The following is a 26,622-nucleotide window of genomic DNA, read 5'->3' on the forward strand; positions in this document are numbered from 1 at the left end:
AACGGAGAGAAAAATCGGTGAGGTGGAACCATGAACAAGGACAGCGGCCAGGAACCCTCCTGGCTCTGCTGACACTGACAGTGATGAGGAACTGATGAACTAGCCACGAAGGAGGCTTCGCCACGCTGGGTTTGTATTGGAGCTCATCCAACCAATGACTGGGCGCGTCTGATTAATGCCCGTCTCTGAGGACTCACAGGGAGGAATTCCATAAATTATGTAAAACAAATTCACAGATTGCACAGGTAATACGGCAAGGAGACATGCCGGTGGATATGCGGAGAGATGGTGGAAAGGAAGTGCTCAGATACAACAGCAACACACAGAGAGGCACTAACATACCATAATGTAATTATCAATCCTCATACTTACACAATACTCCAACTTAAAGTGATAATGCAGTTACAGATGGAGGCTGCTAGACTGAGTCAACCAGGACAAGATGACAGGTTTTCTTTATAGCGCAACCCCAGTCAACCTGTTCTCCCACTGAAGTTTAAAGCCCTGTGTGAGCTCCAAGCTGATTTGTGATGGAGCTTACACGTGATTAAACACCTTCCTTTCTACCTCCAAATAACAAGACTTAGGCCTGGCCATTGGCTGATCAATCCTGGTGTGCTGCATCATAGAAGGGAGGAGAGAAGCTCATATGCTTCCCAATACCTGGAAATAGCATGTATTTCCAAGAGCTCCCGCTGGTGATTGGATTGGTGGGGGAGCAACACAAGGTAAGTATCAGCAGACAGGGGAAGGGATCTCAAAGGAACCTGCTACTTTGCCCTATATGGTTATGCCCATAGGGAAACTGTGGCATTTTCAACCAACTTTCAATAGCAAAAACATCTGGACAGATTAACCACTTGCCATCTGCCCTATAGCAGAAGTACTGCTACAGGGCGGCATGGCTGTGCAAAATCACGTATAAATTTGCATTTCCAGGTACGGGGCGCAGGCGTCGACCTACCCGCGCCGCTATTGGCAGCTGGGGATGGGCGATTTCCGGCCGGCACTCAGTGATCGCCGGGGAAAGCTGACAGGGCAGAGACCTCTGTATAAACAACACAGGTCTCTCTCCTGTCAGGATGGACATGCTGCTTTGTATCTCTCTGCACAGCAGAGAGATAAAAAGCAGCATGTCTCCTATGTAACAGTACACAGAACACAATGTAAAACACACACAGTTAACCCTTTGATCGCCCCAGATGTTAACCCCTTCCTGTCCAGTGTCATTAGTACAGTGTCAGTGCTTTTTATTAACACTAATCACTGTATTAGTGTCACTGGGGATGTCAGTGGAAGTTAGTTCCAACCCAGTGTAAGAATGCCCACCGCAGTCCCACTATAAGTCACTGATTGCCACCATTACTAGTATAAAAAGAACTAATTATATATAAATACAAATTCCAGTATGTACAGTATACCGTCATTTGTAGATGCTATAACTTTCACATAAACCAATTCATATACAATTATTGGGATTTTTGTTTAGCTAAGACATGTAGCAGAATACATTTTGGCCTAAATTTATGAAGAAATTTTATTTTTTCATTGGATATGTTTCATAGCAAAAAGTCAAAAATATTGTTTTTTTTTCAAAATTGTCGGTCTTTTTTGTTTATTGCGCAAAAACTAAAAATGCTGAGGTGATCAAATACCACCGAAAGAAAGCTCTATTTGTGGGAAAAGAATGACAAAAGGGGGGATGGCTACTCTTAAGAGCTGTAATTCCTAAACCCTTCCTCTAATTCAGATGTACATACCCTCAAATTGAACCTGAGAGTGTGCACTTTCAGCCCATATCCATTATATAACTATAGTTTGAATATGTTTTGGTCAATACCTGAAAAAACTAAAAAATTGTGCCTGTGTCCAAATATATGGACCTAACTGTATGTGTGTGCATACATTTGAGATAGGGACTTTACATTATAAGCTCCTTGAGGGCATTTAGAGCAGGTATATTGCCACAATACTCAAGTGTGACTAGGTCCCAAAATAATATAATGTGTGTAGCTAGCTTTAATGGATGTTAGTTTAAAGTGGTTGTAAACCTCAGGCATGAAACATGAAGACAGCATATCCGTCTATAGTGCGTATGTGTCCCAATTAGGAGCACTAAGTGTTATTTCTGTCTGCTGCTTCATTCCTCTGATATCAATATGAATCACTTCTGACAAGTTTTCCTGACACCAAGAGAGCAATAGTGACTGAGGAGGGACCTCCAGTCTCTTCCCTCCAATCAGCTCTTTCCTCACTGAGCTCTGCAGAGTGTAATTTCATCTCTCCACCCCTTTTTTCTGAACTCTCGGACAAACTATATAAATTTAGCACTTTAAATGGATGTAGAGAAGAGAATACTGCAGGTAAACAGGTACAATTTATGTAGGAGAATTTGTTTCATCTCTTTGTATCACCTGAGGCCAATCGTTTCATTGGTAAGTTTACAACCACTTTAGGGAACACAATACCACTTAGTAAGCAAAACCCAAATAAATTTCAATGCGAGGGATACATGGTGACCCATATCAAGTTGGTGTTTTCTAAGGAATGGTAAATATGTAACAAACCTTCTGTGTAGCAGAACATGGTGGAGACAACTCATTGGGTCACTGTGGTAAGACCACCCTCCACCACAAGTTTATAAAGGATCTGCATGGAAAAGCAAGAGACTCACCTGGATTTTGATTGGCCAGGAGAAGTTGCTGACATAGACATAGAAAGTGATGTTGGGATTACTCCGGAAATTAAACTTCTCACATGAGAAACTGTCCCGGTATTCTTTAATGTTAGATCTAGCCACCAGTGGAACCTCTTCCCCTGATATCGTGCCAGCTGCAAACACAGAAGCAACATGGGTTAGAACTGTGACACTATACAATATAAGAAACCACCATATTTTATAAGTAGCTAAAATTGTTCAATATAGGAAACAGTCATTGTTTTATATATTATATGCAACTCTACAAGTTAAGAGGCCATCTTCTATAGTGTGTTGGCATTTCACACATGTTATGGTGGGTTTAATTTAGTAAAGCAGATAAGGTTCACTTCATAAAGTGAATTTTCACTTATCTTAGTGAATGAGGTTAAACAAAGTGAATAATCACATTGGAAAGAATACCCAAAAGACATGCAAAGAAAAAACATAGCTGAAGTCCACAATAGGTCCATGTTGTCTAAATACATGGATCATATGTATTCTTCCTTGAATCTTGGAGTGCTTTGTGTATTTTTTCCAGATCCAGAGTGAGACTTTTCCTATACTAAAGACCAGTCACTGCTGCTCTTTTTCCTTGTGCAGGGTGACTGGTCTAGTCTCTGCCCCCTCCTGTAGTTCTCAACAAGCTTCTAGTAGATGGAGCCTGCTGGGCCCCTCTAACAGGTCTGCTCAGGTTATGTACAGCACAGTGATAACGTCACTGCTACATTTACAAGGTAAAATCTGGGTTTGCAAAGACATTTGGTGAACACAGTATGGTTTCATAACCTTTATAGCGATTGAGGAATACATTTAATTTAATTGTTTTGTGTCTATAGCCCATTTTTTTAAAAAACAGAATTTTTACTTGCACATGATGGATGATTGAAGTCATTACAACGTCACCTCATTCAAGCTCAGTGAAAACTTTCTTTGCAAAGTGAACAAAGTCCACTCCATCACTGTACTGTATATTATAGTGTATGCTAAAACTGTACCACAGTACATTACATATTATATATTTATATATATAAACCCAAAATCTGTTTTTAGTATGTTTGCCATCATGCCTCACTGTGTACAGTTTTCTTAAACTAAATTATTCTTTGTGACTTTGTTTTAAAGTTTCCTATTTGGAGAACCTGCCAATAGCAGCACTTCCTGTTGCAGGCTGATAACACTATGGGGTTGATTTACTAAAGCCAAATAGACTGTGCACTTTGCAAAGTGCAGTTACACTCTCCATGTGGAGTCGCTCCAGAGCTTAGTAAATGAGGTAAGGTTTCACTTGGCAAAGAATTACCAATCACATGCAAAGGAAATTTAAAAAAATCAACGTTTTTGCTTGCACATGATTGGATGATGAAAGTCAGCAGAGCTTCTGCTCATTTACTAAGCTCTAGAGCAACTGCTCTTACAGAGCGCAACTGCATTTTGCAAAGTGCACATTCTATTTGCCTTTAGAAAATCAACCCCTAAGTTGACCATCTTCAAAGTGAATTTTGAGCGGTTCCTAATGAACCAACTCAAATTTGAGCTCTAGGTGCCCCTGTAGGCACCCTCCAGCCTGACATACTTAGATCTGAAAATCAAAGCAGGGGGTAAAGAATTATTTGCCGAACAGTGGTCACATCCAATCAGCTGCAGCCACTGTGCGGGTATTCTGACAGTAATGGGTGTCGGGTGTCAAAATACAATAGCCGACAGCGGGAGATCCATTCATCCACACTGTTTAGTGTGGATGGGAGAATCAATACATTTAGCTTGCTAAACCTGCGGGCCCGAACGAGACAAATCTTTTAAGGCATATGGCTAGTCTAAGCTGCTGCTGCACAATTAGCAACAGAGTTGTCAGCTTGCGCCCTGCCCTCCTTCAGTTGGCAGTTAGGAATTACAGTGACCACCTGAAGAAACTCCCATAGCAGGCTGACAACACTCCTTTTACTTGCGAGGCACTGGCCGCCCCTAGATGGTTGGAATCTCAGCCAATTTAGCAGGGAATGTATGGGCAGGCTGGTTGTACCCAAGTCAATCCATCAATCGACTTGAGTACAACCAGAATGTTGGATTTATAGCATGCGATTTACTGCCAGCGGCTATAGCCACTAAGAATAATCACTGTGCTCGCCATACAGGGACAGCGTTCCCACCCCCCTATGAGAGAACACAATAGCTCTGCAAGAGGGATTCTTCCATCATCACTGACTGTGTTGAAGGGGCAATCGAGCAATTTTCTTTTCATGGTTGCATCTATGGCCTGCCTTAGCGGTGTCAGCCTTGAACAAGAAGTTTTTCTATTGGCAGGATCTCCAGGTAAGAAAATTTGCAACAGATTTCAAAAATTATTTTCTTTAAAAAAAAAAAAACAACAAACTTTATCCAGCGCAACATGGTGGCAACTGTACTGTAACATAGGTTCCCAGATTGCATAGTATTTATTATGACTAATTATTACCACTGCTTTATAAATGAGCCCCTAAGTGTCATACATCTATTTTAAAGCAGAATTTTACCCAAAAGGGGAACGCTCCTCCTTCTCCCTCCCCGCCATATTTGGAATGAATTTTTTGGGGGACTATTGGGCTGGTACTGTACCTGGTTGACAGGTACCCGCTCGCACTTCTGGTCAGATCACTGCAACAATTCCACCAGAAGTTCTCCTCCCACCAACCTTCTGGGACATGTCGCCGCGGAATGACCCGAAAACCAGTGAAGAACTGGCCCAGGTGTGGACGGTGCTGGATCCCAGGACAGGTGAGTGCCTGTTTATTAAAAGTCAGCAGCTACAGTTTTTGTAGCTGTTGACTTTTAATTTTTGCAGAACTGACTGAAACTCCTATATAACCACTTACCCCCTTCATGACCAAGCCATATTTTGCTATTTAGCAAAGCACCACTTTGATTTGTAATTGCACGGTTATGAAACACTGTACCCAAATTCACATAATTTTTTCACATGAATAGAGATTTATTTTGGTGGAATTTAATCACCAGTTTTATTTTTTTATTATACAAAAGAAAAAGGCAGAAAATGAAAAAAAATATATATTTTTTAATAAATTTAATTTAGGCCAAAATGTATTCTGCTACATGTCTTTGATTAAAAAAAAATTCCCAATAAGTGTATACTGATTGGTTTGTGTGAACGTTATAGCATCTATAAACTATGGTCTATATGCTGAATTTTTTATACTAGTAATGGCGGTGATCAGCGACTTATAGTGAGACTGTGATAGTGCAGTGGGCAATCTGACAATGACACTGGGTGGGAACTAACTGGCACTGACATCAAAAGTGATAATACTGTACACAGTCACTGTACTAATGACACTGGCTGAGAAGGGGTTAACATCTCGGGGTAATCAAGGGGTTATGTGTGTAACTAACAAGTGTTCATGTGTGTATTATTGGCTGCTTTTTAATAAAAATCACTTCGTTCCTTTTCCCTGCTTTGCAAGGAGAAGAAACAAAGAGATCATTCCCTCTTAACAGAGCCCTGTGTTGATTGTCAACGCAGGGCTCTGGGCTGTGATTGGACACAGCCGATCAGCAAGTCTTGGCCATGGATCATTGGCCGGGAGCTGCTGACAAACTGCTGTACAATCACAGTGGGAGTCAGTAGAGGCCAGTGACATACAGGTACATGGATGTGCCTGTACAGGCCACCCGTTCATAGTACAATGTGGGCAGGCAGTCCTTAAGTGGTTAGGAATATGTAAAACCAACATTTCATTTACCTAATATATGCCTGCTGTACCATGTACTTGTATGAAAATGTATCCTGTTCTCTTTGTATTGCTTCATTTGTGTGAAATCCCTGATGTTCCTGCCAGTCACTCTGCTTTCCTAATAAAAACTGGCCACACTAAGCAAGAGAACACAGCATGGTCAGTTCTCTAGCTGTGCTGGGAACTCAGCTTGCTCTCATCCAATGAACAGACTTGTTCTGACACAGCCCCCGCACAGCCATTCACTGGGAAGATTAGTGTGCTGAACTTTCTACTCCCCCAGCTCTTATGCAGCTGAGAACAGAGATTATGTGATCACTTATTAAAAAAGGGAAGAAAAGAGATTTAGAATGTTTTTTATATCTATACACAAATGTTTTACCTTTCATTTCTATTTTAAACTGAATGGGTTGTTTTACAAGGTGATGGTTTACAATCACTTTAAGGTCTCAGACAATCCTTTATCACAAAAAATCAGCCAGAAATACGCTAAGGGTAGGAAAGGTTCAGCACAAAATTTTCCTGCTGTATTTACAGAGTCCGTTGATGAAATGTATGCAGATTACACGTTGGTGGTAAATGGACTTTTTTTTCTCTGAAAGGTTGCAGCATCTCTGTCCTTTAATCAGCAGCATCCTGCCACTGTGTCCGATGCCAGGCTCTGCCACCAGGACAGCAATCATGCCGGGTCAGCAACGTCACTCCTAATGACTGGAGCGCGATGTTCTGCGTATAAATATGGATGAAATCATCCCTGCGCAATTCATTTCAGAAAAACAAAAGCTGAGACGTCAAGAGAGGAAAAAAATCAGAACTAAAATATGCTCCAAGCAAACTGGGCAAACTCATTGATAGGTCAGGAGACGGGACTTTTTAGGATAACATGGCGTAAAGCAACTAAAAAATCTGCAGCCACTGAGACATTCCCCCTTTGGAAGGAACCAGATCCTGCTCTCGTTTTTGGGAGGAGTACAATCTCTATCACATATCAGACATGAAACATTATTATTATTATTATACAGTATTTATATAGCGCCCAAAGGTTTGCTCAGCGCTGTACATTATAGTGGGGGACAGAACATGAGACAATACAGTAACAAGGGTTTCGAGGGCCCTACATTAAAGCTGAAGATTCATCTCCTTATATTTTACATAAAAACTTTCTGTTTTCACTGCATACCAAATTATAGGCCCAGTGAGGTCATAACTAAATTGTTATACTTCTCTATGCAATGCAAGCAGATCATGGCTGGTGGGAGGTGCTGTACATAGCTTCATGAAAACATCACGGCACCCTGCCTCAGTACTCCTTGCAGGAGCCCTCAACATGTAATGCTGAGCCTTCATTATTGAAATAAGTGAAATCTAATCAATGAAAGGGGCAGGTTAGGGACTATCAGGGTGGGGAGGAAAAAGTTAGATCAGTGGTCTCCAAACTGCGACTCGGGGGCCAGATGCGGCCCCTTGCTTGCTTTTATCTGGCCCTTGGGGCACTATTTCATATACTGATACCAACAATTGGGTATAATTCCCCCCACTTACACCAATGAAGGAGGCACAACTCCTTCCAATGACATCAACGATGGGGCAAAATTCCTCCCAGTGACACAAATGATAGGGTCCAATGACACCAACCATGGGGCAGAATTCCTCTCACTGACACCAAACAATGATACATTATTTCTTTCCTACTGACATCAGGACAGTAAACTGGCCCTTTGTTTAGAAAGTTTGGAATCCCCCAAGCTCGATGATGCTGGACATCTTCCAACTAGGAAATTAGGTGGCATTTGTCGGACTTGCTGCAGCTTCTATTGAACATTGTGAGAAGCTCACAGTGTGCAGTGAAATCAGAGTAAGCCATTTTAGTCCAGGAGAGAAGCCGGTACAACTGTGCAAGACTGAAGGGAAAGCTGGAGGTCAGATTTAAACTAACAATGTGAGTAAAAGCCCAACTCTAGCCAAAACTTGTTATAATGGGACAAAGAGACAAAATAAAAAATACATTAAGGACGGCTTAGAACTTCCGACATCATTTACTAAATATGTCTTCTTGCCCCAGGGACTAAACAATTAAAAGAAAAAAAGAAACCCTGCAAGGAAGGTTAATGCAGGCTGCTTGTGGTCGTCCCTGAAAAAGGAATCTGTCTTGTAGGTACCTGTGCTGGTTCACATAAACCACCTTTATTCTCTGGGGGGAGGCCCATTAAGAACACCACACATTTTTCCCCCACATTATACAGCACTTAATAGGAGGACTGAGGACACCCCAAGCTAATTGCCCGGATCTATGGCCTGAAGCGCTCTTAAAGAAGGGGGGGTGACTCCACCTATAACTGAAATATTTTTGGATGGATTGTCTCCTCTATGTATGTAAAACACATCATTCAGAAGAAACACAAACTGTCCTATGTTGAAATCATTTCTGTAACAATCTTTCTGGCTGCCACGGGTGTTGCAGTCAGTGCTGTTTTACAGTATGAGCCTCGCGGTGTCATACACAGCGCCATTGTACAATGCACGGCACAGATTTGCTTTTTAAATCAATATTTTTTTTTTTGCTCCTTTAGGGCTATAACAAACTGCGACAGCTCAAAATGTCTTAATTTTATGGGTGGAAAAATTTGAGCAGATGCTGCGTTCTATAGCCTTGACTAAGAAAAAAAAAAATGAATGAACTAATATATTAGGATATAAATTTCCCGATAAACAAGTCCTGTTTAGTACCCTCTCTAGCGCCGACCCGCCGAAAATTTACTCCGTGTGTCAATAAAAATTCACGGCTTGGTGCACCAGAGAGGGAATGTTCGCGGGCCGGGGGGGCAGTCCAGGGAAAGAACACATTACATACCGATACATTGTGACATTTACGAGCCGCATTTAACAGCCCGGCAGTTCTGTTTGATCAGGGAGATGGATTGGTAATTACGGCGGGAGATCGCACAGCGAAGGTCTTCGCATGTCTGAAGGTGGAATAATTGTATTCATTTGCTAAGCCACTGAGCCACATTGGTAATTGTTTTTGATCTGCACACAAAAGAATTCTATGGCCAATGGGAAAAATTTCACACTTAACCACTTCAGCTCTCACTTCCTATGAACCAGAGCAATGTTTACATGGGCCCTTTTTATTTGGCAATAACTTTGTCATAACCTGAGATGACTAAAAATATATATATATAAAAATATAAATATATATATATATATATACACATTATATACATACACACATATATACACACACACAGTTAGGTCCATATATATTTGGACACAGGCATAACTTTAGTTTTTTTCAGGTATTTACCAAATATATTCAAGCTATAGTTATATAATGGATATGGGCTGAAAGTGCACACTCTCGGGTTTAATTTGAGGGTATGTACATCCAAATTGGAGGAAGGGTTTAGGAATTACAGCTCTTAAGAGTAGCCATCCCTCCTTTTTCAGGGAACCAAAAGTAATTGGACAATTGAATCAAAAGCGGTTTCATGGCCAGGTGTGGGCTACTCCTTCGTTATTTCTTCATTAATTAAGCAGGTAAAAGGTCTGGAGTTGATTCTAAGTGTGGTATTTGCATTTGGAATCTATTGCTGTGAACCTACATCATGCGTTCAAAGGAGCTGTCCATAAAAGTGAAACAGGCCATTGTGAGTCCTCATGCACACTGTACGTTTTTACAGCGGCTGTTTTTGGCTTTTGACGGTTTTTTCTACAGCTAGTAAACCCCCCAGCATGTTATCTTATGTGCCCATGCACACAGACTGTAGTCAACGTTTTTTGGCTAGAAAAAAAAACAGGACTAGTGGGTTTCCAGAGGAGTTTTTTAGCTGTAAAAACGCTGTAACACTGAGGGCGGATGAAGCTAAGATTAATCTGTACCAGAATGGTGGGAAGAAAAAAGTGTGGAGAAGGCTTGGAACAGCTCACGATCCAAAGCACACAACGTCATCTGTAAAACATGGTGGAGGCAGTGTGATGGCATGGGCATGAATGGCTTCCAGTGGCACTGCGTCATTGGTGTTTACTGATCATGTGAAAGAAGACAGAAGCAGTCTGATGAATTCTGCAGTGTTTAGAGATATACTGTCAGCCCAGATTCAGCCAAATGCAGCAAAGTTGATTATAGGGAACTTCACAATGCAGATGGACAATGATCCAAGACACTCTACAAAAGCAACCCAGGAGCTTTTGAAGGATAAGAAGTTAAATTTTCTGCAATGGTCAAGTCAATCACCTGATCTCAACCCAAATGAGAATGCATTTCACTTGCTGAAGGCAAAACTAAAGGCAGAAAGACCCACAAACAAAGAACAACTGAAGTCAGCTGCAGTTAGAGAATGGCAAAGCATCAGAAAGGAGGAAACTCAGTCTTTAGTGATGTCCATGGGTTCCAGACTTCCGGCAGTCATTGCCAGTAAAGGATTCTCAACAAAATATTACAAATCAACATTTTATTTATGATTATATTCAATTGTCCAATTACTTTTGGTCCCTTGAATAGGGGGGGGGTGGCTACTCTTAAGAGCTGTAATTCATAAACCCTTCCTCCAATATGGATTTCCATCCCCTTAAATTAAACCTGAGAGTGTGCACTTTCAGCCCATATCCATTATATAACTATAGCTTGAATATGTTTCAGTAAATACCTAAAAAAAAAACTAAAATTTTGCCTGTGCCCAAATATATATGGACGTGTGTGTATACACACAAATACAAACAATCAATCCTGTCTTTCGGTGATATTATCTTATAAAAATTATTTGGAGAGGCAGGGCATTGACGTCACTATCTCCATCTCATCCAATCAGAGCACACTTTGCATTTATTAAGAAGAACCTATACTGTGAATGGCGCCCATGCCAGGCCAACGACCACCTGTGGTTACTATGCAGTAGGGCAGCTGCTTGGCACAGGACTCAATAGACCACAGCGATCACTGTAGTAATGCATACTACTACAGTAATTCACAGCGGTCACACAAGTATATTAACAAGCTAGACCGATGTAACTATACAATAAAATCCATACCTGAAATTCAGCTTTAGGTTTGTGGTCACACTACAGCAATGCGGCAAGGAAGACACCCTGTTTTGTGCATGTAAAAATGCACATCTAAAGAAAATGCACAAAGCTAAAAGAGATACATGAGCTTCTTTGCCGCATTTGTCATGTGTGGGGCAGCCCATATTTGCACAGCGCAAAAATTCATGTGTATGTGACGAAGTACATAATGCAAATAGGGGCCAACTGGCAACATAAGCGGATTGAAGCTTATCCCTTTTGTCTGCAGATGAATGAAATGGCAAAAATGCAACAGAAACAATGTTATTTTGTATCTCTCTATCCTGTGTCTGAACAATATTACTTTGTATCTCGGAACATTGTTTATAAACTCTGTAACTGATGGTCCATTTTTGAGAGCAGTAGTTTCTACAGCTAAGGTATTAACACAGCAACTCCCACCTGCCATTCTGACATTTAGGAATTGCCACCAAATGAGAGGGGGGGAGCGGCAGAGGGCAAAAGAACAGGTCACTCTACACATGCCCTGTGCACCTGGTTACATTGCTGTTGTTTTTTTGTTCATGTGTAGAATGCCCAGTGTCCAAAACTTGTTAAAGATAAATTCAGGTATAGCATGACATGGTCCACCTTGGATCAATGTAACTATGCATATACCATAGCTGTGGCATCCCCATGGAAGCAGGAAATCACTGTAGTAGACACCAATACTCCAGTGATCTCCATTAACTTTCGGGTTCCATGCTGTAAGGCAGCCCTGCTGCACTGTGAGCACAGGAGGTCACCCGCTCAGCGCAGGTGCCATTCAGAGGACATGTTGTATCTTCTCAGTGAATGCAAGGCATTCTATAATTGGACAAGGTGGAGAGTATGAAATCACCACTCCACCCCTCCTCCTCATTCAACCAGGGAACACTTTACATTTACTGAGAAAATGTAACTTCTGTGAATAGCACCCTTGTGGAGTGGTCAAACTCCTGTGTTCACAATCCAGCAGGGTAGCCACTCAGCACGGAAACAGAAAGCTAATACTAGTAGTTCCAACTACAGTGATTTCCAGCTTGTATATGATATACGTATTGATATATTGATCCGAGTTGGACCAATGTACAGTTGTGTTCAAAATAATAGCAGTCAGACATCACTAACCTGATCAATCACTGTTTTTGGTAGAAATGATATTTCTACATGGCAAATAATTTACTAGCCGGTGTAGTAGAGTAATAGAAATCCAACAGACCCAACAGTCATGACATGCATGCTGCTGATTCTGTGTCATTGAATCACTAATTGAAAGGGGCATGTTCAAAATAATAGCAGTGTGGAGTTCTATTAGTGAGGTCATTCATTCTTGAAAAACAGGTGGCGATTATTGCCCTTATTTAAAGAAGGAAGGCAGCAAATGTTGTACATGCTGGTTACAGTGCATTTCTCTCTGACATTCTGAGGAAAATGGGTTGTTCCAGACATTGTTCAGAAGAACAGCGTACCTTGATTAAAAAGTTGATTGGAGAGGAGAAAACATATAAAGAAGTGCAGAAAATGATAGGCTGCTCAGCTAAAATGATCGCAAATGCTTTAAAATGGCAACCAAAACCTGAAAGACGTGGAAGAAAGCGAAAAACTACCATTCGAATGGATAGAAGAATAGCCAAAATGGCAAGGACTCAGCCAACAATCAGCTCCAGGAAGATGAAAGAAGGTGTAAAGTTCCCTGTGATGACGGTTACAATTAGAAGACGCCTATGTGAAGCCAAGCTATCTGCAAGAAGCCCCCGCAAAGTCCCACTGTTGAAAAAAAGACATGTGCTGAAGAGGTTACAATTTGCCAAAGAGCACATTGACTGGCCTAAAGAGAAATGGCGCAACATTTTGTGGACTGATGAAAGTAAGATTGTTCTTTTTGGGTCTAGTGGCTGGAGACAGTTTGTCAGACGACCCCCAAACACTGAATTCAAGCCACAGTACACTGTGAAGACAGTGAAGCATGGTGGTGCAAGCATCATGATATGGGGATGTTTCTCATACTACGGTGTTGGGCCTATTTATCGCATACCAGGGATCATGGATCAGTTTGAATACATCAGAATGCTTGAAGAGGTCATGCTGCCTTATGCTGAAGAGGAAATGCCCTTTAAATGTGTGTTCCAACAAGACAACAACCCCAAACACACCAGTAAACGTGCAACATCTTGGTTCCAGACCAACAAGATTGACGTTATGGAGTGGCCAGCCCAATCCCCGGATCTTAATCCAATAGAAAACTTGTGGGGTGACATCAAAAATGCAGTTTCTGAGGCAAAACCAAGAAATAGAGAACTGTGGAATGTAGTCCAATCATCCTGGGCTGGAATACCTGATCACAGGGGCCAGAAGTTGGGTGACTCCATGCAACACAGATGTACAGCAGTTCTCAGAAACAGTGCGACTACAACCAAATATTCATTAAGTGATTCAAAGGAAAGCAAAATCTTCAAACATTTTTCAGTTTATATAGTGAATGTTTGAGTTTGTAAAGAAGAATACAAACACTGCTATTTTTTTGAACCGTCTAATATTCACTTTTCTTCAATGTTTTTTAGAGGAACAACACAAATTTGATATATTTTTCTTCATGTTTTGATTTGGAATAGAATGTGTCGTGTTCCCAATGCATTTGTGTGTATGGAAATAAAAGCTATTAGAAGGATTTTGAGCTTTATTCACTTTTTTCAACACACTGCTATTATTTTGAACACAACTGTACGTACATTAACAGTGTTGTAGCTGGAATTCAGTTTTAAACTCAATGCAAGAACTGTATAGCTCTGATGCTGGCATTCCAATTCTGCAGCTGAATGTCCTATTTCTCCATATACTGAATCCATTCCCCCATATTCTCCTCTCCAGTATCCCCTCAGCTTGAAAGACGCAGAAATGCCAATGCAGTCAGCGTATTCCGTCCTCTGTAGTTCTACAATAGAGTGCTGCACTGAGAAATGCGGAGGTCAGCTAAAATCTGAGTATAGATGTCCAATCAACAGCTTGAATAAACATACCAATAGTTAAAGTGTAACTATGGGCAACTTCAAACATTATACATATGATGCAATCTATCAGTGACAATAATATTAAAATAGTCTGCCGTAGTATAAAGTATCTTCTAATATCAGCAGCTGGCAAAAGAAGAATAGATGTAGCCCTTATATACAATTTTCAGCAAATCTCAGCACTGCGGATGAGAGTAATTTACGCCACTCTCCAAGTCTACTGACCCCAATGTGTAAGAGAGCAACAAGCTTAGAGGTCAATCTATACTGCACTATCGGACGTTTCTGCACTGCTATTGTCTTTTTTGTTGAACATGTACATAATCCATTTTCAGGGATTTCTAAATGATCCAGGACTCCCTTTATCTATCTGATTATTTGGAATTATGAAAGTGGTTGTAAACCTCTGAAATGGAACATGAACAAAGCAGATCCCTCTACTGTGTGTACATAACTCAAACCAAAGCACCTAGTGTGGTGTTTTCTATGCCAACACCACAGAATCCTGGAGGATAGCTCCGCGACCCCCTTCCCTAGCACACAGAATGTGATTGCCTGCCTCAGCTTTCCTATGACACTTTGTAGCCTGAGACCTGAGTGGAGGGAAAGGCGACATCCTGTTACACTCAGCACCCTGCTCTGTGCTGTGCAGTGTGTGACATGAGAACCCCATCCACTGCCTGCTCAAGCTCCAAATTACTGTGTAAAATGTGTGCTTTAGGAGACTGTACATGAAACAGGGCAACAGATAAACAGGTACAACTTTTGTAGGAAGATTTGTTCCATTTCTGTGCATCACCTTCGGTGTGATGAGGTCCTATGTTCTGGTGAGTTCTTATCTACAGTCCCTGGTGATCGTGCTGTTGTCCCACCACAAAAACCACTAAGACCCTGCCCGTGATTTCATAGATCTCTAAGCTTGTATTGGCCTCTTACACATTTGGGACAGGAGATTTGGTGAGTTGTGTAAGTTTCCTTATTCTTAGGGTTTGGACTCTACTGGATGTGGAAGGCATGATTTCAACCTGGTCGATTTCACTCAAAGTGCTGCAATTTGATGAATATATATTTACTACCTGTTGATACTGCTAGTAGAGATTTTATTTTTCACTTCCTGCAACAGAATGAAAACATTGTTCATTCTGCAAAATCATACAGCTCTGGACAAGAGAGTTATAATTGGACATGTAGTTTAAATAGATTTTAATTAAAGCTTGGTACGCAATGTAAGTTTTTTTTTTACGTTCAACTCAGTGGGTCGAATGAAAAAACAACTGAGAAGTCATCGTACTAAGCAATGTTAGTACAGCCATTGGCTGCAAGCACTGATCCAATGCTGATCAGCTGCTGTTTTTCAAGCATGCTCATTCAATAGAAGCCGGTCATGAGATTGGCTTCTGTTGGACAGCCAACCATACACACGGGCTGAAAGTTGGGCGGTTTCTCCTGTACCAGCTGATTTCAGCCCATGTGTACGGAGCTTTAAACACAGAGATCAACTCAAAATAACACTTTTTAGGCAGTTAAAATAACATTTTGTCTTCCTTTTGGAAAAAGGTTTTACACCATTTGAAATAAAGCCATTTTAGGAACCAATGGCAGTTTTATATAGATTGTCCCAACTCCTGCAACTGTCACTTTTGCTGGACAGTATAAACTGTTACAGGAAGTGAAAAAATAACACGTCTATTCACAGGATTAAAAGGAAATAAAACAGAGGGACTAAGAAAAACAAAAACTGATCTATTAGGCTGGCCGTACATTATACAATTTTCTTGTATTTTCAACTTGTATGCAATCAGGCAGGCAACTTGCACTACTAAGTTGAAGGTAAATCTAAAGGAAATTGAACAAAAAAACTGTATAATGGATGGCCAGCTTTAGGCCTTGTTCACATGGGCGATCTTTAATAAAATTTGCATTACTAAAGATTTGCGAACACTTTGCAAAGCAAATGGTTCAGTACACACAGCATGTTTGCACTGCTCTGTGTTTGAGGTCATTTTGATCTTGTCTGCAATGTTGGGCAGGAGTTACAACTTGCAAAACTTACCAAACGCCTCCATAGAAGTGAATAGAAACGCAACACAAACGCGTAGACACATGATTTCTGAATCATTATAGCAAGGCTCTTTTCGATGTTTTCCTCTCCCACCCCCAAAGCACAGGCACTTGGAGATCTTCAGCTATAGCCTTCAAAACACATCTAAAGTTCATCTGAGCAAACCAATACTATAGGGGTTTCAGAAGCATTTTAGTTCTAACACCCGTGAGCTTTAGTACTCATATACTCAGTTTGGAAAACTCTTCTGAACGATGGAAACTGACTGCTGGAATATGTAGGTTAAAAAACATCAGTTTAGCCGCGTTTGCATACCGCGTTTATGAGCGTTTGCGTTTAGAAGCATTTTTAAAAGAGAACCTCAGACCTTCCCAAATGCCCAGAATGCACTGAAAAATAGTAAATAATTATTTCAGACATTTTGAGAGAAATAGAGAGAGCAGAAGCAGAGAGAGCAATATGTGTTGAGATTATTATTATACTTTTTTTATTATTTTTTTTATTATTTTTATTATTTTTTTTTTCTGGTTGTATTCACTATGGATCCCATCATGAGCATAATGCAGCACATTCTACCATTTTTTCCTTTACGCGAAACCTGGAACTGACTGCGCTGATGTACTGGGTCTATTTGAATACATTAAAAACGCTTTGCATGCATTTCTGATGATGAAAAAAGGCTCTGGACAGCATCTGGATATGGAACAGTTAAAAAAACACTGCTAAACGCAAACACTTATAAACGCGGTTAATCACATTTACAAGCGTTTGAAACGCCAGTAAAATCTACTCCTGAACGCAAGTTTGGTGCGTTAAAAAAAATGACTGTAAACTCAACTGCCTGTAAACGACTGTGTACATGGACACTTAGGAAAACATTAGGGAGAGTTCAGGGGCTGCTGAAAAAAACGCTGAACAGCTCCTGAACGTCAGTTTATCAGCTGCAGTGTACATGAGCCCTTAAAGTGATTTATATCTGTATTCGCTCCCACTTACACAATCCTTGCCATGGGTGAGAGGATGATGTCTCTTGCCCTGCAGCCTCCTGGGACATGTCATGTCCCAGGAGGCTGCAGGGCCATTTACAAAGCGCTACATGAGCTTATGCGTGTGCATTGGGAAGCCGGCTGCGGTTCCTCAGGAAGCCACAGCTGGCTCTCCCATCCAAAATGGCAGCGCCAGCAACTTGCAACGGTAAGAAGAACTGACTGCAGGAAGGCAGCCGACTCTAGGCACTGCTAAGTACCTGATTTTTAATAGTAAGTAGCTACGGTATTAGAAGCATTCAAACTGACATTACTCTTTAAAGTGGAACTAAACCTAACTTGTCCACAACTGTGAGCAATCAGCCCTTTATGGCAGAAGAGATTTGCTATGTCTCTTCTGCAATAATACCTACTTACCTGCCTTCTCACAGTGTTCTAATGAATGTACCCAGCACCCAGAAGTAGCCCGGGACAGAAGATGACAGCAGCTGGTGAGGGATGCAACTGCTGCATTGCTGGAAGCTGAACTTTAATCTACTGACAGACTGCACTACATGTGTTATTACACTACAAATTACAGAGCGGGCATTAGAGTGTCTAGTATTTTATGCATTTTTGATGCTTCTGAGATTATTCAGAATTGCGGCTGACCTCCATCTGACCTGCAGGGTTTTGCATTCCTATAGATTGTTTGGCCGGTTCACACTAGAAATGGGCTCAAATAGAACTACATGTAGTGCATGCAGTACTTTTGGAAATGCACTGCAACCGGATCCCATGGTACCTCTGTACCATGAGATCCAGTGCAGACAAATGCACTGCATTTGGGAAGTCGTTAACTTAACACTGACACCTGCTGCAGATCACAACTGCACTGCATTTTGAACGCAACATGGAAGAGCACATCAAACACGGGTTTACCTGTAAATGAGGGCCCCTAGGTACACAATAGGAAGCAATGCATTAGCTCAGGCATTTGGCAGGGCAGCAACTGTCAGACCTTAGGTAACATCTCACCCCTGACTCTAAGATGAAGAATCAAACTCATACCATGTAAGTAAAGCTAAATAAGGGGATATAAAATGGCTTTTGTGAATCAGCTTATACAATGATCACAAGTTAAAACTGAGGTACTCTCCATAAGCCACATTGTGACTGGTTATCTTTAAAACCTAATTAAAAGTTCTCCAAACTCTTCCTGCAATGTGACTTCCAGAGAGCGTTTTTTCCTTTCCTGTGATTCAGATCTCATCAGGGTCCCCAATGGAAGGCTGCTTTATCTTTGAAAATTCAACTTTTATCCGAGTTCATTAATATATGTAAATATATTTGTAATGCCACAAGCTCTCGGCTTTCCTGCCGGCACATGGAAAAACAATGGCAAGATTTTTGCTTGCTCTCATTTACAATCAGTCCCACCGGCTCTAAGCCCCCTTCATGACGTCTCTTTCTAAAGCCTCCAATGCAGAAAGCGGGGGGGGGGGGGGAAATAAAAAGGCTCCAGACAAAGACCCTTCCATCCCCCGAGACCAGGGTGCCGTAAAGGGGGCAAACACACACCCCAGAGAAGTCACGCTTGAAAAGGCTCTATCTACCCCGGCAGGATGACTTCTATTGTCTGCCATCAATGTTAAGGTTAATAATTAAAAGTGAATTTGAAATCTTTGTCTCTGGCTGGTGAGAAGCAATTTATCTTAATTAAATCACATTTCATAACGCTGCCATTTTCTCTCAGCTTTTGAATATGACAATGCCGTTTGCCACCAAAGTCATTTTAATTGAATAAGGAGAAAACTTAACATGTTAATGAAGCTTTATTCAAAGAGTAAATTATCTCCACTATAAGTAATATCATTAAAAGAAGCTGAGCAACAATGCCCTGAGAATAGGAGAGGAGCAGCAATACAAAGTTTAGAGAGAATAATAAGAATTCAGAGTGTCTTGCAATGACAATTTGGTGGCAAGAGGAACTTTTATCAACAAGAGAAAGGATAAAGGGTCAGTCCACCCAAAATTGATGCTGTTTCTGTGTTTGATGGATGCTGAAGAGTGAAATCATCTGATGGTTTCTTATACTCTATACCTTAGGTATTCTTCACAATGGCACTTCCAAACCTGCATTTATTTGCATTTAGAGGACATTTCAAAATGCATGCAATTAATTTTCAGTGGTGCCATTCACACCAGTGTTTAGGTGCAGTCAATCTAGCTGCATCCATAGCTAAAAGAATGTAAACACAAATAAATTTAGGTGAAATAATATGATATAAACTGGCTTTTTAAAGCGATATTAAAGGTTTTTTTTGGAAAAAAACAAACATGTCTTTAGTTACCTGCTGTGTGCAGTGGCTTTGCACAGAGCAGCCTGGATCCTCCTCTTCTCAGGTCCCCTCCTGACTCCTCCTGTCGGGAGCCCCCATAGCAAGCAGCTTGCTATGGGGGCACCCGAGCAGGTATGTTCCCAACCCGCTGCTCTGTGTGTCCATTTACACATGGAGCTGCAGCTTGGCTCAGCCCCCTCTCTCTTCTCATTGGCTGACTGATGATCGATAGCAGTGGGAACCAATGGCTCCCACTTGCTGTCTCAGCCAATGAGGAGGCAGAGACTCGGGACAGCTGAGGCTGTCATTCACATCAATAGATCGCGATGGGGCTCAGGGAAGTATTGAGGGGGTTAGGGGCGCTGCTGCACACAGGTTTTTTACCTTCATACATAGAATGCAGGAAGGTACAAAACCTTCAGCCTTTACAACCACTTTAACGTCCAAAGAGTAAACTCTTAAGCAAATGCTGATAGCTGCAGTAGCTGTAGCCTGTGCCTGTTTTGTTCAGCCGGCCTGAAAGTGATGCAGCTGCTGTATAGCTTACAATCACTTTCACAGAGCAGGCAGTGCAGTGCCTCCCCCCGATCTCCCATGTACTGAACGAAATGGGATTGCTGTGAAGGGCAAGGGAGACATTGGGGTCTATTAAACCCCTAATATCTCCATAAAGTGTACCTGTCACCTGCCCCATGCTATTACATGGGAGTTTATTAACTCACACTGGTGTGACTTGTCAAAAGATTTGACAGTTCAAAATTGCATGACAAGTCATACCCCAATGGGACCGTTCATATTGCAGCGATTATGAAAAAGGTTCCTGAATTACTTTTTGCTGATTTCATTGCAACTTGCATAGACTTCTGTTATATGAAGTCGCAAGCCACAATGAAATCGGCAGTGCAAATGTGCCTTTGAAATTGTGATGAAGTAGCGCAATTTCAAAGCTGTGCCAGTCTGAACTGGGGCTTAGTGATAACAATAAAAATAGATAAATGCAAGAAAGTAAGTTTAAAAACCAATAAAATTATAATAAAATACATTTAAAATTCTCTCCTGGTTAACTCTAAACTGATGAGCTGTAAAGGCTTTTAAAGCATCACCTATAGAGATTTTTGGGTACCGTAGTTTTCTGCGCTATCATGGGTGCATGCAATTTTAAGACTTGACATGTTTGGCATCTACTTACTCAATGCAACCTCATCTTTTATATTTTACAAAAAAATGGGTATTGTATAGTGTGTTTGCACTAAAATTAATTTTATTTTTTTTCCCTGAAAATTTGTGTTTGATAAACACCTTTGCAAATATTATGCAACATAAAAAAATGCAACTATCATTTTGCTCTAATGCCAAACTAGTTAAACCAGGAACATCTAAATGCAGGAGAAAAAGATCTGGGAACATAAAAGTTGCATATACCGTATTTTGCGCTCCATAAGAAGCACCTGACCATAAGACGCGCCTAGGTTTTAGAGGAGAAAAACAAGAAAAAAAATATTCTGAACCAATGGACTGCAGACATAGTACAGGAAGTGACCAGACACTGCGGACACAGTACAGGAGATGACCAGAGACTGCAGACAGTACAAGAGATGACCAAAGACTGCGGACACAGTACAGGAGAAGGACCAGAGACTGCGGACATAGTACAGGAGATGGACCAGAGACTGCGGACACAGTACAGGAGAAGGACCAGAGACTGCGGACACAGTACAGGAGATGGACCAGAGACTGTGGACATAGTACAGGAGATGGACCAGAGACTGCGGACACAGTACAGGAGAAGGACCAGAGACTGCGGACATAGTACAGGAGATGACCAGAGACTACAGACACAGTACAGGAGATGACCACAGACTGCGGACATAGTACAGGAGATGACCAGAGAAAGCAGACACAGTACAGGGGATGACCAGAGACTGCGGACACAGTACAGGAGATGACCAGAGACTGCGGACACAGTACAGGAGATGACCAGAGACTGCAGACACAGTACAGGGGATGACCAGAGACTGCGGACACAGTACAGGAGAAGACCAGAGACTGCGGACACAGTACAGGAGATGACCAGAGACTGCGGACACAGTACAGGAGATGACCAGAGACTGTGGACACAGTACAGGAGATGACCAGAGACTGCGGACACAGTACAAGAGATGACCAGAGACTGCAGACACAGTACAGGGGATGACCAGAGACTGCGGACATACTACAGGAGATGAGCAGAGACTGCAGACATACTACAGGAGATGACCAGAGACTGCGGACATACTACAGGAGATGACCAGAGACTGCGGACATAGTACAGGAGATGACCAGAGAATGCGGACATAGTACAGGAGATTGATCAGAGACTGTGGACACAGTACAGGAGATGAACAGAGACTGCAGACAGTACAAGGGATGACCAGAGACTGCGGACACAGTACAGGAGATGACCAGAGACTGCGGACACAGTACAGGAGATGACCAGAGACTGCAGACAGTACAGGAGATGACCAGAGACTGCAGACAGTACAGGAGATGACCAGAGACTGCAGACAGTACAGGGGATGACCAGAGACTGCAGACAGTACAGGTGATGACCAGAGACTGCAGACAGTACAGGGGATGACCAGAGACTGTGGACAGTACAGGGGATGACCAGAGACTGCAGACAGTACAGGGGATGAACAGGGACTGCAGACAGTACAGGGGATGAACAGAGACTGCGGACAGTATAGGGGATGAACAGAGACTGAGGACAGTATAGGGGATGAACAGAGACTGCGGACAGTATAGGGGATGAACAGAGACTGCGGACAGTACAGGAGATGACCAGACTGCAAACATTACAGATGACCAGAGACTGCAGACAGTACAGGGCATGACCAGACACTGCGGACCTTTAGGGAGGGAGGGGGAGCGGGTACCTGAATTTGAATGGGACCCGCTCCCACTTCCGCGGAGTTCTCCTTCCTATACTGTGGGCACCCAACTTTGACAGCCAGGTGCCCACTGCGCATGCGCGAGAAGCGCTGCGCTTTGTGAATGGCCGGGCGTCTTTTGGGACCTGTCGTGTCCCAGAAGACACCGGACCATTCACAAAGCGCAGCGCTTCTCGTGCATGCGCAGTGGGCACCCGGCTGTCACACATGCCGGGGCAGGAAGAAGTCGGCGCGGGAAGACTACAGCGCTGGAGCGAGGAACAGGTGAGTTCCTGCCGCAGAGAACAGCTGAGCGGCCGGCCCGGTATTCTGACATGGTGGCAGCGGAAAAACCGGACCGGACACTTTATATTCGCTCCATCAGACGCACTGACATTTTCACCCCTTTTTTGGGGGGAAAAAAGTGTGTCTTATGGAGCGAAAAATACGGTACTTCCCAGCTAACTTCTTCTGCATTTAAAAAAGCTATACGCAAGAGTGGCAGTGTGAATGATTCTGATACTGAGATTTGTAACTGAATTCCTGGCTCTTCACACCTTATGAGTACTAAGCTGAAGGACCACCACACAAATATAAATTCAGGTATAAACACCCATACTCTACCACATATGAATTAAGTGCAACGCATCATAATGCTAAGGCTTCATTCAAAGGGGTGTACTTATGTGTACGCCCATGAGAGGGCTGTGTTTGCCCACATGGGGATGCACAGGTATGCTGTGCATCCCTGTGCAGGCAGTATCATTCAAATCAATTGCTGCATGGAAGTAGTTGCTGGTCCCAAATTGAAGAGCCCTGTGGATACATGGTCCCAAGTGTAGACTGTGTGTGTTCAGAGCCATGCACCCGCACAGCTGGCAAATGGGAACCAACATCTGTGTTCCAATTGACATGAATGGAACTGCTTACACAAGTATGCATGGAACACCTGTGTAACCGCATGTGGGAAAACACAGCCCTCGCACAGGTGTATGCTTAAGTACGCACATGTGAACATGGCCTAACTGTTAAACTCCTAAAATTCACGCTCTAAACATAACCTACCCCTAAGGTTTACAGAGGACCTTGTAAGTAATTTTACAAGTCTGCATTTCTGGCACATCCCAATGTACACCAGCAATATCATTTTTCAAAATAGTTCCGCCTTTTATTATTAAAGAAACTTCCTCGAGCTCCAGCCTGTGACTTTGCCTAGGCTCAGATGATGTCATCACTCTGCTGAAGCCAGGATGAAACATTTCCTCAATCGCTTCCACCCCCCAATGATCAGGCTGCAACATTCATTGTGAAATTGCAGCAAGTCACAAGGTGAGAGGCACCAGCAGAAGCTGATCTGTATTTGTGAATACAGTCAAGTACTACACAGGCACTAGAATTTACATAATTGTGTTTTCTCTGAGCCGGCATCTCAGTCTAAGAATTAGGTGGTGACCCTGGACGATACCTGTCACCCTCTTGCTACTGCCTCTACCTTCCCCTCTGGTCTTCCAAGCTCTTGCTATCTTTCTTGGTAAATGTTTACCCTGAAGAATATAAAGCTGGCCATTGATAGAAATGTTCGTATGTAGAACACCTACAGTAGCTGATCTGCAGACTCTCACATCAGTGCTGTAGGTCTTGAAATTCTATTGGTGAATTCACATTAGCTCAGTATGCTGTCTTGTGATCCTCTTGCTCTAATCTTTATGGACCAGCAACACAGAAATGACACCATTTCCATTGAGGGCACGGACAACTGAGCATGCATCATCTCCAGGGGCGGACTGACCATTTGGAAACTAGGGAACTGCCCGAGGGCCCGGGGTCAGTAGGGGGCCCCATGAGATGCCCCTGGTACCTCTTTCATAGGCTTTTTTGAGTTTGGGCAAGGACGCAGGGGTCCCATGATCCCCTATTGCCCGGGGGCCCCATGAGTTGTCAGTCCGCCCCTGATCATCTCCAATGTACCACTAACCCCTCCCTTTTAGATTGTAACCTCCCAGGATCAGGGCCCTCCTAACCCTCTTGTATTGAACTGTATTGTTGCTGTATTGTCTCCCATTATATTGTAAAGCGCTGAGCAAACTGTTGGCGCTATATAAATCCTGTACTATAATAATAATAATCTCCAATGCAGAACATGTGCTCACAGTGACTCATCTTACCTGTAGATCCGATGGACCACGTGATGTTGAGGTTAAAATTGTTGGATGCATTAATAGAAATATCCAAATTCTTGTTTGCCTGGAAAGAGAAAAAAACATTGTTTGACCAGATAAGCTCAAGTGAACTCCTCATCAGTTCAATGTTATACTGTATTAGTCCTCATGCACACTGGACGTTTTTACTGCGGCTGTTTTTGGCTTTTTTTTCTACAGCCAGTAAACTCCCCAGCATGTTATCCTATGTGTCCATGCACACATAGGCTGTAATCAGCGTTTTTTGGGAGGGGTGATTTTTAGCTGGAAACAAAACCCCAGAACTAGTGGGTTTCTAAGGGAGTTTTTTAGCTGTAGAACACTCGAACGATGAAAAACGCTATAAAACGTGGCAAACCAGCTTTTTGGACTGTTTTTGAGCAGTTAAAAAAAAAAAAAGCTAACAAACATGGAAAAACGCAGCAAAACACTAAAGCAAAAGAGCTAAAAAATGCTGAAAAACTTGCGTTTTAAACATGACTTTACACAGCTAACGCTACCAGTGTTATTAAAATGCCCAGCCTGATAGCGAAAGATCTGATAACCTCAAATCAAAATGAACAACACACACATACACACTGCAATCCAGCAATCAAATATAAAGCGCATTAAATGAGCAGACAATCATACAATCACACTATGCTGTGTGTGGCTTTAGTGTCTATTAGCAGAAATGTACCAAGAGGTGTGAGCGCAGCCTGACACCCGATGACATCACACATCCCACTTATAAACATTGGTGCCCGGGTCAGCTTAGCGGGAGATCTGGATGTAATAATAACTAAATTAGCAACACAAGAGGAAGAGAGCGTCAGGGAGGAAATTACATCCTGCAGTATTAATAAGGATGTAAAATAATGTGTGCACATAACAACCAATCATACGGAGACTGTGCAGACACAGAACATGTACATAGTATAGGATGACGGGGAAATTAGGAGAATGGGAGAGATCTGTCTGCTACAGGTCATACAGCGGACAAGGGCAACATTGCGAGGGACTACAATTCCCAGCATATAGCGCCGTCATAGCTGTCAGCGGCGGTAGGTAAGGGCTGGTGATCTGAGTAATGACACCTATTCACAAAGGTTAAAAATATGTAATCACCCTATTCCTCCTGACTGAAAAGGAAGTTATAATCTTACAAATGTGTTTCTAATTTTTAGATACATATATGAAGGCGATTAACTTAATGTAAATATTCAAATGCGTTTGAATTTGTGATGTAGTAGGTGTTTTGGGGCAGTGATATACAAACTACTGCAGGAAATCTCACCATGTGGGAGGGGCAGAGACAAAAACTACTGCAAGAAAACTCCCTATTGTGGGAGGGGCAGAGACACAAACTATTACAGGAAATCTCTCCACTGTGGGAGGGGCAGAGACACAAACTACTGCAGGAAATCTCCCCATTGTGGGAGGGGTAGAGACACAGACTACTGCAGGACATCTCCCCATTGTGGGAGGGGCAGAGACACAGACTACTGCAGGACGTCTCCCCATTGTGGGAGGGGCAGAGACACAGACTACTGCAGGAAATCCCCCCATTGTGGAAGGGGCAGAGACACAAACTACTGCAGGAAATCTCCCCATTGTGGGAGGGGCAGAGACACAAACTACTGCAGGAAATCTCCCCATTGTGGGAGAGGCAGAGACACAAAATACTGCA

General features: G+C 42.3%; 1 protein-coding gene across 2 annotated transcripts in view; it reads right to left on the reverse strand.

The window, feature by feature from the left end:
• The window catches only part of ATRNL1 (attractin like 1), an 857,293-nt gene that overhangs the window by 367,469 nt on the left and 463,202 nt on the right, over positions 1 to 26,622 (reverse strand). For both annotated transcript variants that reach the window (XM_089653036.1, XM_089653035.1), the window contains exons 23-24: positions 24,921 to 24,999; positions 2,675 to 2,832 (exon numbers count right to left, since the gene is read on the reverse strand). In XM_089653036.1, the coding sequence (XP_089509162.1) occupies positions 2,675 to 2,832; positions 24,921 to 24,999 (237 nt within the window). The remainder of the gene's footprint in view (positions 1 to 2,674; positions 2,833 to 24,920; positions 25,000 to 26,622) is intronic.

Source organism: Staurois parvus, unplaced genomic scaffold (genome assembly GCF_062004578.1).
Source record: "Staurois parvus isolate SC_StPar_1 unplaced genomic scaffold, SC_StPar_1.0 ptg000697l, whole genome shotgun sequence".
Classification (NCBI taxonomy): domain Eukaryota; kingdom Metazoa; phylum Chordata; class Amphibia; order Anura; family Ranidae; genus Staurois; species Staurois parvus.